This window comes from Pinus tabuliformis, chromosome 8, assembly GCF_031772625.1.
Source record: "Pinus tabuliformis cultivar Carrire ecotype Pingquan chromosome 8, CPIR1, whole genome shotgun sequence".
In the NCBI taxonomy this organism is placed as follows: domain Eukaryota; kingdom Viridiplantae; phylum Streptophyta; class Pinopsida; order Pinales; family Pinaceae; genus Pinus; species Pinus tabuliformis.
The window spans coordinates 566,186,824-566,201,742 of NC_142294.1; the positions used below are offsets into that span (position 1 = coordinate 566,186,824).

At 35.2% G+C, this 14,919-nt stretch overlaps 1 protein-coding gene across 2 annotated transcripts in view; it reads left to right on the plus strand.

The window, feature by feature from the left end:
* The first annotated feature begins 11,273 nt into the window (after positions 1-11,273).
* PPH (pheophytinase) overlaps positions 11,274-14,919 on the plus strand; it is a 54,275-nt gene continuing 50,629 nt past the window's right edge. Inside the window, exon 1 of one of the 2 annotated variants that reach the window (XM_089372467.1) lies at positions 11,274-12,665. In XM_089372467.1, the coding sequence (XP_089228593.1) occupies positions 11,775-12,665 (891 nt within the window). In that variant the 5' untranslated portion in view covers positions 11,274-11,774. The remainder of the gene's footprint in view (positions 12,666-14,919) is intronic. The other variant, XM_089372466.1, reaches the window with a different exon arrangement.

Below are 14,919 nucleotides of genomic sequence, written 5' to 3' on the forward strand. Positions count from 1 at the left end.
GTCCACTAACAAAGTCCTGGAAAATATCATGACAAAAACAATGTATATGAACAAGAAAGATTGGTAAAAAAAGTTAAAGGATGCACTGTGGCATACAGAATTACATGGAAGAATACAACCGGATTCAGTCCATATCAGTTAGTATATGATAAAGAAGTTCTGTTACCCATTGAATTTCAATTCAAACATTTAAACTTTTAGAAAATGGGACTGGATTTGACAGAGGTACAACAATAAAGAGTCATGCAGTTGAATGCATTAGATGAAATAAGACAGCAAGCAGTAGAACACACATCACTAGTGCAATAACATAGAATTAAATGGCATGACAAATTTATTAAGAGTAAAACTTTTCACAAAGGAGACTGGGAACTACTCTTTGACTCCAAGTTCAGGGACTTCAAAGCAAAGTTTACAACTCATTGGCTTAGGCCATATGAGATAGAAGAAATTTTAGACAATGAAGCAGTTAAAATAAAAACAGTTGATGAAGAAGCAACTTCATGTACAGTCAATGGACATAGGCTTAAGGTCTATAACAAGCCTATCAATAAAGAAGACTTTCTGAAAAGAGTCTCAACAGACAACAATATGGAAATAATGGAACAACATAGTGATATGCCTTCCTTACTTCTAGAAGAATAATATATATATATATATATAATAAAAAATAAAGGAGTTTGGTTGTGAAATCACAGGAAACTGACACAATACAAACTTGAATTCATATTAGAAAACCAACTAGTTTGGCCAATATGAATTCCCTAATTTCTTTTACCTTTTTCATTAGTTTATTTTGCAGAAATCATCCTCCATCATTCCAAGACTTGAGGACAAGTCTTAAAATAAGCAAGGGGGAAGATTCGTAATAAAACTATGCAAATAGTTTGGAGCAGCTGTATTGCAGAAGGAACCTGAGATATCAACATTGCAAAAGGGACCTAAAACAACATTCAAAATAATATTGCAGAAGGGACCTGAAATATCAACATTGCAAAAGGGACCTGAAACAACATTCAAAATAATATTGCAGAAGGAACCTGAACAATCAATACTCAACAGAAGGGACCTGAGTCAATATCAGATGTGGAAACATAAAACAAATAAGCAAATACTAGTGTTTACATTCCATCAGAAAATATTTTTGAAGAACCATCATTATGAGTCAAAGACGAATCAACAAAGGACATCATCAGTTAGTATTGACATCAAGCTATTATGGAAGTACAAGTACAGTAAGTGTAAAAATTGCTCTTAGAACCTTTGATTTTTGAATTTTTTTCTAGAAATTGATAAAACTAGTTTAACTTGATATGCATTCCATTACACTACCATTCTACATTCCACATTTATCCTACTCCATTAACTTCATCATAATAATCCTACCATACAATAATCCTATCCATTACAAACTATCATGACATATCCATTACCTTACCATACAATAATCCTATCCATCCCTACATATTTTATAAGCATTTTTTATTGAGAAATAAGGACTCAATGTTTTTCCCCTTAATTTTTTTTTTTGGTTGACCTATACAAACTATACAAAGGTTAATGTCATAATGATAATAATTTGATTTTTAAAAATGACCTATCCTATGGTCATTTTAAAAACAAATTAAAGAGATAAGTAATAAAATGGCAAACCTAAAGTATGACATAAGGAGCGCAATATTGTAAAATGCATGATTGTAAAAGCATAAGGTATATGCAAAGGAATGAAATCAAAACATGAAAATGGAAAGACATAAACAAAGGTGGGCATATGGAATAATGAAGGCGACCATGAATGGAGATGATACGGTGTAGCAGTGATTAGACATGCCTATACACTGTGGAGCCAGGAGAACGCAACCACGGGGAGGACGCAGTCATGGGAGGTACAATATGCAGGTCAGAAGGTAAGTTGGCATATTAAACGGTCAAACGAGTTCAAATACTGAGAAAAGCTATTTGCAAAGCTTTGTATTACTTTTTTTTAACTCAGACCTGTATTACGAAGTTCTTTCACCATCACGGCCCAATTTAAGCTCAGGGAAAGGATGATAATGCTGTGCAGACAAATGCACACATTCAACACCTTGTGAAAGAAGACGAAATTAAAAAAAACGCAGAGAAAAGTGTTAAAAGAGAGAAGCCAGAGCTAAGAAAGAGCAATGTAGAAATAAGTGAGGAAGTTGTGGAGAAATAAGGAGGTTAGGCATTGGTTTTAATGCTGAGTTGAAGACCAAGTCCTCTGTTCACCGAGTGGATTGAAACGCTCCAACAAACCCCAGGAATTGCGCAGGAGAATCAGGTAAGGATCGATTCTCGATTCCAGATTTTTCTGAGTCTTGAACGGATTTAGTGGTTAAGTAAACTCAAGATTGTTTTAAGAAGTGTCACATGGAATTCCAGTTACAAACCGGGTCTCTGTCACTATTTAAAAATGTTGCCACCTTTAAGCCCAAACTGTGCCTCCATTCAAAACGATTATGCCACCTGTGAGAAGAGTGAATCCTCGGCAAAGATTCAACATGAGTCCTAATCGAATTTTCGTTGTGTCAACACAGGAAAAGTTATTAACTCAGAGTCATCACAAGACCACTCTGAGATCAGGTATCTTCATTAAATTTCGAAATCTCTCCATGTAGATTCGATGTATGAAACAATGAGCATATCTTTTATACACAGTAAACATAATTTTCATACACCGTGAGCACATTTTTGTGAAGAATACTATGCACAGTGAACACATGTGAAAGGATTTTCGAAGAAGAAAGGCAGAGCATGAATTCATGAGCACTGTAAAATGATTTTTCTCTCCATCTTTTACATAATGATTTTTTAAAAGGGACAGAGAACTTGTTTTTCTTTCAAAACAGAGAATGATATTTTTGAGAATTTGACAAAATAGAGATCGAACACATGGATTGTAGAGCAGTAATTTTTTTTTTAAATGTTTTTATGATCTTTGCATGAAAAGAATTTGTTTTGACAAGTAGATCATTCATCTTTACAGTAGAACAAAGGAAGTTGAGAAAGATTCGAGCAAGGGAATCATTTTGTTTTTGTTCAAAAGATCAGGTAAGCCTTTTGACATAATCCATAAATCAAAATTACTTGAATAAGCAGGCAAAAACATATATATGCATGTGATTTTGTTTATAATGAGGATGTTGACTTTACGAGGTACATAAACTGGTATACAGAGAACATGTCCACCAGATTAGAGCCAAGTGAATTCAAGGTAGAAAATTGGGGAAAAGAGACCATAGAGAAGCTATATCAGGCAAGGTTGATAGGATTCCTTCAGAAGTTCAAAGGGCATAATGACAGGATAACAAAAGAGTTCATAAACAATTATAGTCAAGGTCAAACAACAGTGGGTAACCTATCTATTCCACTAAGCCCATAATTCATTTCCGAAGCTCTAGATCTTCCATTAGAAGGTGAAGAATACCAAAAAGGCTTGCATTTTAAAGACAAAGGGTGGACTTTCTTTTTGGAAAAACATAGAAAATGATCATTTGATAGGACAAAAGGCATTCCAAGGGATTGGTTGAATGAACCTTGGGCAGAGTTGGTGTTAATCATTCAGAGGTACTTTACATGTGATAATAGGTTCAATATAGTTTACCTCTACCATATTAGACTACTTCAGCATATCAAGGGAGAATAAAAAATCAATCTACCCTACTTCTTCTCTAAATTTGATCAAAATGATAGAGAGTGTGAAGAGTAAAACTGAAACTAAGGAGACACACATCTACCATCAGGGGCTTATTATAATACTGGTAGAACATCAACTAAAAAGTGAAGGAATTTTTAGCCCAACATCAGATTGAAGAACAAAGAGTAGAGGAGAAATTTGAACCAATACATAAGACAAGAAGCATAATGAATTCTCCCTTGAACATGAGGACTAGGTCCAAGAAACAACAAGACAATATCATGATTGAGAAGGAGAAATATTTCTATCTATTCCTAGGAGGAAAATCCAATAAGAAACAAGTAGTAAGGGAAAGGATCATGAAGTGCAAATTGTTGAAGCTCCTCCCACTTCAAAAGAAATTGATGAAATCCTTGAGAGAATGCAAAAAGGAATCTATGAGGAACCTCATGAGAGGGATTTATACTTTGACAATGTTGAGGTAGGAGCCACCTCATCACACTCATTTTCCAAAGAGACAAAAGAAGAAGAAAGAGAGCTGCACCTCAAGAAAATCAAAGAGTTAACAGAGGAGTTCGAGGATAGAAAAATTCTAGAAAGACATTTGAAAAAGGAAAACAAGATGTACATGAAAAACAACAAAAATATAATCAAAGAGAATAAAGAGCTGACCGAGAAAGTTAACAAACTTGAAACTAAAAATTCCCTCATAACTCATAACTAAATAGGCTTACAGATGGCTGAAAGAGAAAAACGCATGGCAATATAAGTATGAAAGGCAGAAAGTCAAGACCACCATCTACAAGGAAGGGAAGTGTGAAGGCATTGGTTATCTTTTACAGGTTGCATAAGCAGAGGCTTCGAGATCAAGGTCAGCAGAGACATCAACACTTAGAAGGTCAAAAAGGAGAAAGCAAGCATGAGGACATGCTTACACATCAGTAAGGGGGAGATGTTGGCCCTCATTTTCCATCAAATTTTGCTTATTAAAATACACCTCATTTCCATAATTTTCAACCATATACCATCCATATACACTTTATTTTGACCAATTTATGCATATTCATGTATATAAATTATGTTTTTCAATTTTTAGATTTTTTGAAAAAGTTGGGTTTTTAGTGTATTTTTGGACAGAATTGAAAATTCCCATAATGGCTCCATTGAAGTCATACTTTCAGGACACTTGGGCACGAGTTGAGCTCAGATATGGAAAGCTTGAGAACCAAGGATGTACATGTACCTATTGTTTCGGTCAAACCGAGCTAAAACAAGCCTGATCAACTCTGGTCAAACATGACCTACTGTTCAGAAAATATGCCAAATTTAGTATTTTTTGGGATTTTCCAAATTTTGTGTAACTGAATGGATAGATTCGACCAAGATAGATGGGATTAGGATAAATATGATTGTTAGAGACATTTTAGTCAAGTTCGTTTATTATTTCTCTTTTTAAGCCAAGACTATTGAAGGCTTGAGCATGTAGAATGTTATGAAATCTGTTGAAGACTAATAGTTAATTGAAGAACCTGTTTCATTTCATTTGCTGTTCATACTTGAGTGAGTAACTGAGTTTGTTGTAGCTGGGATATCTTCAAGTGTGCAAGGCAAGGGTGGAGGCCCCCCACACCAAGCTAAGTGCACTTCTTGGTTAATTTAGCATAATTTTTATAAACTAGATTTTGCTTCAGATTTCTTTAAATGTATGAAGATTTATTATGATTTTTGAATGAATATTGATTTAATTCTAATCTGCATATGAAGGGACAAACAAGAATTCAAGTTAAATTCTCCTTCTATTTGATTATGAGCTATAATTGAAATTCATTCTCATTTCCTTGTTGAGTTATTTCTGAATTCTAGTTTCAATGCAATAGTAATAATGATGGAATAAGATTGTAAGGAAGGACAATCTGGACCTCCTTAGTTAGGAGCCACTTCTCTCTACATTTTATGCATCATAAACTATTGTTAATCAGTTAATTTTTGTTTCTCTTCATGAAAGTAATATTGTAGGAAAGGACAACCTGGATCTCCTTAGTTAGGAGCCTCTTTCCTCATTTACTGTATATTGAATCATAAACTATTAAGTTAGATTTTATATTTGTAATATGCATTTCCATCAATCTTTATATTTCATCTTCTAAAATTGACTGCAACTAAAATCCTTATACTTTGGACATGCTTCCAAGCTTACAAGCCCGGATTGATAATTAAATACTTGTGTTAATTTGCATAATAAATTGACCAAACAACAAGTTTGCTCATAAAACTCACCTTGGAAACTGAAGAAATTCGAGGTGAGGCAGAGGCCAACTAACTTGGCAGTGTCTTGTCACTGATGCGTTTATAATATCAATGGCTTCTTGGATGGGGATTTTGGTGTATAAGGAAACAACGTCAAAACTAACCAGTGAATCACCCGGTTTCAATTTGATATCTCTCTAACCTTGAACAAAGGAAGCAGAGTCTTTAACAAAAGAATCAGTGCGCCCAACAAGAGGTTTGAGCTTCTGAGCTAAGAATTTAGCATGAAGATAGGTAGGACCGCCTATTGTGTTGACAATAGGTCGCAAGGGGGCCTGAGATTTATGAATATTTGGCAAGCCATAGATTCTAGGGGTAAGGGGATTGCTTTCAATGAGCTTTTGGGAAAGAGGATTAAGAGATGAATCTGAATTAATAACGACTGCAACCTCCTTAGAAATAGACTTAATGGGATTCTTCTTAAGCTTGATGTAAATTCCACTGTTAGATAGATGATCTAACATTTTGTGGACATAATCAGACTTATCAAGAATGACAATTGCTCCACCTTTGTCCGCTTTAAGGACAACAATGTCAGGGTTGTCTCTTAGGGATTTAAGGGCAAGAAACTCAACCTTGCTGAGGTTTTTCTTTGGAAGTTTAGCCTTCCTAAGAACAACAATGTAATCTTGCCTAATAGATTCCTTAACATTATTTGAAAATCCTTAATACCATACTCAATGTTACAGATAATGTCATCAATAGGAATCTTATTCGGGGCAAGGGCAAAATTGAGACCTTTATTAAGAAGACTAAAGACAAAAGGATCAAAATTCCTGCTGGAAAGATTAATAACATTCTTAAAACCCAAAAGAGATTTATTATTATTATTATTAGTAAGCTTGGTAGGATTATATCTTCATCATGTCCAACTTTTCACCCCGACGGATAGCACAAGATTTGAACACGAGACTTCTCGTTGGGTGAGACTTCATTTCCCCGACCATTGCCAATTGAGCTACACCAGCGAACCAATTTAATTTAAAAATTAATTTTATACTAAATCACAAATTATAGATAATCTTAACCCAATTTTGCTATGCAAAAGAAACACACGTCATTTGAGTGATAACAATAAAAGTTTTGTTTCATATTCTCATGCCTTCTTTGCCACAAACACAATTGCATTCAACTCTATATCAATCATGTTCAATTCCCATGAACTTTGTAAGAGACAATTGGTTGTGCAAAACAAGTTTCTTGGAATTGACATAAGAGACAGTTGGTTGTGCAAAACAAGTTTCTTGGAATTGACATAAGAGACAATTGGTTGTGCAAAACAAGTTTCCTGGAATTGACATCTCATTGAGTTGAAATTAAATTTCTCCATATCAATTTGAACCAAACACTCAAAAAAAAAGTTATAAAGCTTCATTACAACCAATAAGGTAGGGCCCTCACCAAAAAACAACATTTTTATTTTCATTTCTATTTTTTTATGAAACCATTAATTGATCATCTCACACTTTGTCAATAATTCATACTTCAATTAACTACATTTAAACTAAATGACAAACCGTGACTACTACATAACATTCCATTATTTTAGAGTTAGGTAGAAAATTCTAGTGATAACGACTTTGTACTCCATTTTCTCCTCACATAATTGGAGTGTTTGGCAAGCCCAAGCATACGAGCACGTGGTCTAATGAGAAAATGTTTTAAAATATAACATCAAAGTCTTAAAGTTTAGAATTCCATCTTAATAATACAAGAATGTAATTTAATACGTACAAAATAGAAATGAAGGTATTCAATTTGTTTAGCTACTTTTGTCTTATAACATTAGAATGTCAAAATTTACAATAATTATGCATCGCCATTTTTGGACGGATAAAGGTAGGGAAAATATTAAAATTTAATATTTTTCTTTAAATATATATATTTAATTTGTATTGTTGTTTTTAGATAATTTGTAAACTGTGAGTAATGTCTTACGTTTTTAGTTGATGCTCCATTTAAGATTGGTTTTTGGCTATTAATAATTTATTTAGTAGAAAAAATATTGAAATTTAATATATATATATATATATATATATATATATATTTATATTTAAATTTATATATATATAACTTGTATTATTGTTTTTGAGATAAATTTGTAAAGTATGAGTAATGTCTTAGGTTTCTAGTTGATGCTCCATTTAAGATTGGTTTTTGGTTATTAATTATTTATTCAGTTTTTGATGATGTATGACGTTTATATCTACTTTAAATATGAGACTTTTTCTACACTTTATATAAACAAGAAGAAGATAATATAATTTCAAATGGTAAAATTTTACATAATTTTTAATCTTTCATGTATTTAAGCGAAATGTGTAATTTAATTTAAAATTTTACAATTTAAGTTTATGTAGGTGTTTTGTTAAGACACTCTATGGTGTAAAGGTCATCGGTTCGAAATTCCGTGAACAAAAATCCAATATGCTAAGGGTTGATGTGGCCCAGACCAGGTGTGATCCCTAGGTGATTTTGATGGCTTACATGCCCCTGAGTTGCGACCATTCAAGCCATAGGTTAGGCGTGCAAATCATCTCAGGATTCACATAACTTAACAAACTTTATCTTTTTTACAAATTAAAAAGAATAAATTTAATAATAACCAATAATATGGTCTTGGGCTCTTCATTATTTATTTAGTTTTATTTGTTCTTAATAATGGGTGCAACATCTTTGTAGTCTTGTCCATTTAATTCCCTTTGATCCAGGGTTATGGCAACCTGCCTTTGCTGCGGCGTCTCCCTTTGCGTGCATGATCATGGATTTAGTTCTCCTGTCCTGCGAAGGGTTCAAGTCATTTCTCTCCTGTTCAAGTGAAAATTTTCATAAAGATTTGGATTGAATGGTCTCAAAATGGCTCGTGCCAAGGATTGGGGCTCAATTATATATGGTTTTCTAGAGGTAGCCCGCTACCACTCTCGCTCTTCTAGGTTCATGAAGTTAGAAATCAAAATTCCTTTGTTCCGGGTTGTGGTGTTATGGTTATTTCTCCTCTCTAGCCTCTGCCTTGGTCGGGTGGGAAATTCCTTGCAGATCTGTGTCACAAGCCTTAAGAACAGGATGGCTAGCTACTCCGACTTTTAGGGTTCTATCAATGCTTCAAAGTTGATTAACAAACTCTTGGACTCCACTCAGGCTCTGGTTGCCTCAATTTCTAATCTTGAAGACATAATCAAGTGACAATAGAGCTCATTCCAACTCTTTGGTGAAGCCAAGTTATTGGTGCATCATGCCGATATGGAAGATTCTTTGGATAGGCTCAGTAAGGAAATCTGACAGCTCAGTGCTCGGGTGGCAGTTTTGGAGGTCTCAACATCACAAGCGAAAAGAGCAACAACTAGTGCTCACGTGGATAAAAGGAGATCTCGTCGCGTGAGAGACTCAAAAATGAACAATCATGGTCCATAGTGATTTCATTACCTCGTCCAATGAAGTAGCTTTTTTAGCATGTACTTTGTTACATCTATCTTTGGTCATGTAATGTTAGTTTGCAAATTTTATCCTTTGCTTGGAACTTTTTGTAGAATTGACAATGATCATCTGTTATGTCTTAAAAGTTTAATCAACCATGTTAGGACTCAGAAATGTCATATTTTCATCCACCTTTTTCTTAACTATTCCTTACATTTCATCATCCCATTAACCTTTTATCATATCATTTTCATACATACATTTGGGTTTCACCTTCTTATTTTCCATTTTATTCATTTTTGTATTATAAGTGAATTTATGATTAATTATTAGAAAATGTACATATTTTTATATATATCTCAAGAATATGTGAGTTTTGTGATGTGTAGGAAATATGTGAAGAATTAATATCTCCTCCACCATATCAAGGAGATAATTATGCAAGCCTTTTTCTAAGGAGAAAATCATGGAGGCATATCTTATCCAATTCCTAAGGAGAAAATCATGGAGGCATATCTTATCCAATTCCTAAGGAGAAAATCATGGAGACATATCTTATCCAATTCCTAAGGAGATAATTAGGAGAAAAGCATGGAGGATTTGGTTGGCATATCTTATCCAAGATATGTGAGAGATTTGTGGGATCATGTTTGAGAGATTTGTGGGATCATATCTTGTAATAATGGGAAACTAGTTGAGAGTGCTTGAGAGAATATTGGATATGTAATTATGGAAAGGTTATCTTCCTCATGTATATAAGAGAGTGCTCTCTCTTCATTGGATGATGAATAATGAATAATAGAGAATGGAGATTAACTTTGATTCATATTCTTTTATTGTTATGCTTTCATGATTTGTGATTTAGTTCTTGTAATATAATTTGACATAGTTTTATTGTTGTGAGCTCACATATGTTGTTTGTCATTCACTTCTTCACATGTTGTATTGCTTTTCTTTTATGCAACTTCCTGCTTTCATAGTTAATGTTTCAATGCCTTCTTAGATTAATTTGATTTCAGTAATTTAGATTAGATTAGATTAGTTCCACTTCAGTCCTGCATATATAGTGCATGTGTCTCGTAAGTCTACGGACCTCGGATTGACAAATTAAATAGTTGGGTAAGTACTACAACGGAATTAAACGAACATAGTTTCACCCAACAAACCATAGAGGAAGTAAACATTTTGTTGACTCTTTTGAAGCTCTATCTTTCGTATCAGATTCAAGATGTAAAAGTTCTCGTTCTAATTGTAGTGTTTTATTAATATAAATACCCTTACTAATTTGTTAAAAAAAAATGATAAATACAACATCCACTGAAAACATAAAACTTTTCCCACAATTTACTCAATCTTCCAAAAAAAAAAAATAAAAAAAATAAAAACTTATCTACTCACCATTTTTAATTTGTTTACAATATATTTAAATAAAATATATAATTTAATTTAAAAAAAACTAAATTAAATAAATATAAATCTAGTTTTATTTATTTATTTTTTCTCCTTTCATACTTCATAAAATTTATAAATCCAAAACATCCACTTAAAACAAATATAAAAAGTAAACACCTACAAATAAAAAATAAGAATCAGCCTAATTGATGAACTATCACGTTCACTTAAAACGCAAACAACATAACTGCACCACGTTACCAACCATAATTTCAAAGCAATCTCCATCTGATGGGCGACACACCGGAGTTGCGTTCACGATTCCCACATTCATAATTCAGCGAAGCCCATTCACCTACCAATAATTTTGCCAAGTAAGCCATTCATCTGACGTGTACTGCCAAGCTAGTTATTTATCCGACGTGTAAGCACACGTCATCGATATTTTTGCCGTACTATGACGAAGGTGGACAGCTTTAATCCTGTGGTTTCGTGGGGCACAAGCCAAGCCAAGTCCGGACGTTTCAATCGAGCACAGTCCAACACGCAACGCAGACGCTGATTTTCGCGAATGTTCTGTGTTCGAATCCTGTAAACTTTTCTTAACTCTGGCAACCACAATTATTGCAAAAAACAATATTAGTTAACTATAAATATTGAAGATTTTGCTCTGAAAACTTTAAATCTCGGAATATTGAAGAAAACAATTCACGAGAAGAAATTGCACAGAAATTCGACCATTATCAATTTCATAAGTTGAGAAGAGTTGCTTAAACAGTAGGTCCGGAATTGCTGTTTCAAATCGCGGCCAGACGAACTGAATCTTTGCAGCTAAGGACAGTTTCAATTCAATTCGCGGTAAAGTTGTTCAAATATATGATTGAAATTGGTAGATTTGGGGTAAACGTTGATGAACTACGCTGAATTTTTAATATTCCCCGTAAGTTGTAAAGTTGTTTAAGTACACGATAAATCTTGGCAGATTTATCGTAAACATCGATAAATGGCAGTGGAATTCGTTAATATTCCCAGTAGGTTTCCCGGGGTTAAATCTGGTAGCAATTTGAAAACTTATTTAGTTCCTATGCAGTCCGTATCCTGCTCTCGGCCTCCTCCTGTGGCTTCTTTCCGGATCGCTAAGACAAAGCTTGTAAAGTCACGGGGAGGTAAGGCTTCGGGAGGGTCTAAAAGGAATTTTAGTAGTAAATACAGAGTTAGATGCAAACCTCTGGCATTAAATTCTAAAGACGGTCTCAAAGGGGGCCTTGAAGAAACAGTTGAGCAATATAAGCGGTATACTGTGGCGTTCGAGGAAAATGATGCTAATGCTAGAGAAAAAGCCGAAGAGCTTTCCACGGCTTTTGCATCTGCAATTTCTTCACTGGAATCTTTAATTGACAGTTATTATTTTGCTGAAGCAAGAAAAAGTCTAAACAAGAAGTTGTCGGTGGAATCTCCCAGAGTTGAAACTCCTATTGAAAAGAAGCCACCTACACTGCTTAGGATTCCCAATTTGCCAGATGGTAATCGTGGTTCTTCGATCGAAAGCTGTTTATGGGAGTGGAAGTATAAGTGGACAGTCCATTATGAGAAGGCAGGGTCTAAGAACACAGATGCTCCGGCAGTGCTCTTTTTGCCTGGGTTTGGTGTGGGCTCTTTTCATTATGAGAATCAATTACGTGACCTGGGACGAGATTTCAGAGTCTGGGCTGTTGATTTTCTAGGGCAGGGCCGGTCGTTGCCATCTGAAGATCCTGCACCGCTAGTTGAAGGAAATGCTTCACCAGAAGATCGTCAGTACTGGGGCTTTGGGCCAGAGGTGGAGCCATGGGCAAGCGAGCTAGTGTATTCAGTGGATTTATGGCGTGATCAGATTCAAAATTTTGTAGACCAGGTATGTTGAATGACTTCAACTTGTAGTGCCTCGAAGGAGTTTATTCTGTCATCTGTCAGAGAAGGCCTACATTTTCTTTTCCAAGGAAAAAATGCTGCAATTTTATTTATAGGGAATAAAATTACATTTCCAAATGCTTTTAGCATTCAGATGGCAATTTGCAGCTCAATAAGGAGTTCCAAAATTACAAAAAAACTCTTTGTCAATCTGTCAAAAAGACTAAGCAAAATAAGAGTCTCCTATACAAACATATGTATATATATTCAGTTTTTTTGATGCTGTCCATGAGAAAAGCTGTGCTGTAATGTTCATCAAAAGATTCTGTGTGTTATAACTTTTTAGACACCCATATGTGCCGCTGTATCGTTATAAAAAAAATAACATAACAGTATAGAATTTCTGATACTTGCCTGCTGAGGCTGCCTGTAAGAAAAAGTTTTATAATTCAGTTTTATTCCCAAGGGTCAAGAAAATGTTCTGTGAGCTGGTCTTCTTTGTGTTCTGTAAGTTTCCAGCTGCCTTTGCCCCTTTCCAGTCTAGCTTTTGAGAGGATGTTTGCTTTAGTATTTCTCGGCCTGTAGATGTGGTCAAAAGTGATGAAAGAGAAAGATGTTAGCTAATACATGATTTTTTGAAAGATGCTCAGAAGAGTGTAATTCCTAAGAGTAGAAGTCCTTTTCATCCAGTTTTGTTAGACTTTCCCGAACCCAGCACTTGGTATGCGGTTCCCAACAATTAATTATTGAACGAATACACGGCCAAATTCTTAACACAAAAAAAATATGGTGGAAGCAAAAAAATTACTCAATCTGAATCACACACACAAACATATTTCTGCCCAATCAACAATTTTTTATTAATAAAGTAATCACGGAACTTACTTGGGCTCCCATACCAGGGATAATGGCCCAACTGAGAAAATACAATACTGATCACCAACCTCACTGCACTCTCTCGGACCCAACACACGCTCATTGAGAAGCCTCTTTCAATCTTGTGCTGCTGTTGTGTCTTAGCCTCAACACTTAGGCTCAATTTATAACTTTCCTAACCTAAGATTGACAGTCAAAATTAGCTCATTAAGTTAACTGAAGATAAGTGACTTTACTTTAGTTAACTATCATGTCTTTAGCTTTTTTTACTTTAACTCAAGTACAAATTGTAAATTTTAAATTTATCTTGTTTTACATGCACATCTCATGCATGTCACATATAATACATTCACATGCGTGCAACTCACTTGCACACTTTGTATGTCGCATGCAATCTCCTAAAGAGGCAAATCAAGGTCCTTCTAGTCAAGACACAAGACTAGAAGTACCTTTTGAGCTATAAAACTCAACACTCCCTCTTAGTGAAGGAGGTACTTCTGGAAGAACCTCCTCCACCTGAATCTTTCTCCAGCACCACCATGTCATCCGTTATTGTAGCTGCTCCCTTTGAACTAGAAGACTTCCCTGCTACTTGCTGCAGAATCTGATCTGAAGACCTGTTCCTTTCAACCATGCTCCTAGGATCCTGATCTTAAGTGTCTAACAATGTCATATCATACCAACTGAGGCTTGTGGTAGTACTTGAAGAATCACTCTTCCTTGCTACCTGCTCCCTCTCAACAACTAACATTGTATCCAAGATCCCCTTGGATATACTCACAGGTTTACCCAACAACCTGTATGATTGCCATTGTCTGATTCCAAGCACTACAACTGCATCCAAGGTCGCTTCCTCTGAATATAGAAGCCCTTGTCCATTCTGGAGCAAAACTCTATATCCAACATCCTCCAAGGATGATGCTGAGAGCACATGTATCATCAACCTTGGAACAAACAACATCCTTGTCACCTCCAGAAATCCTCTTGACTGTAGTTGGAATCTGACACATCCAACCCCCTTCACTACATGCATGATACTAGTCCCACTAAACACATTGCAGTCTGAGCCTATCTTTGAAACACTATGGAACACTGACCTCATCCCCGTCATGTGATTGGACGCTCTACTGTCCACTAGCCTCGATCCTGTGTTAAATCCTTCTAGTACGGCTATGGGTCTATCTCGGTCCTTTCAGACAACCACAAATTCTATTGCCACTCCCTTGATTGGTGTGGTCTCCCTTGAGGTTTGACGTCCACCAATCTTGCTGGCTGTTGGTATTGTCCTTCGTACCTACTCCTAGCTACTACCATCTCTACCAACAACTGCTAGCCCATGTCTGTCACGATAGATCCCCCGCCCAGTGACTCTTGCTGTCCAT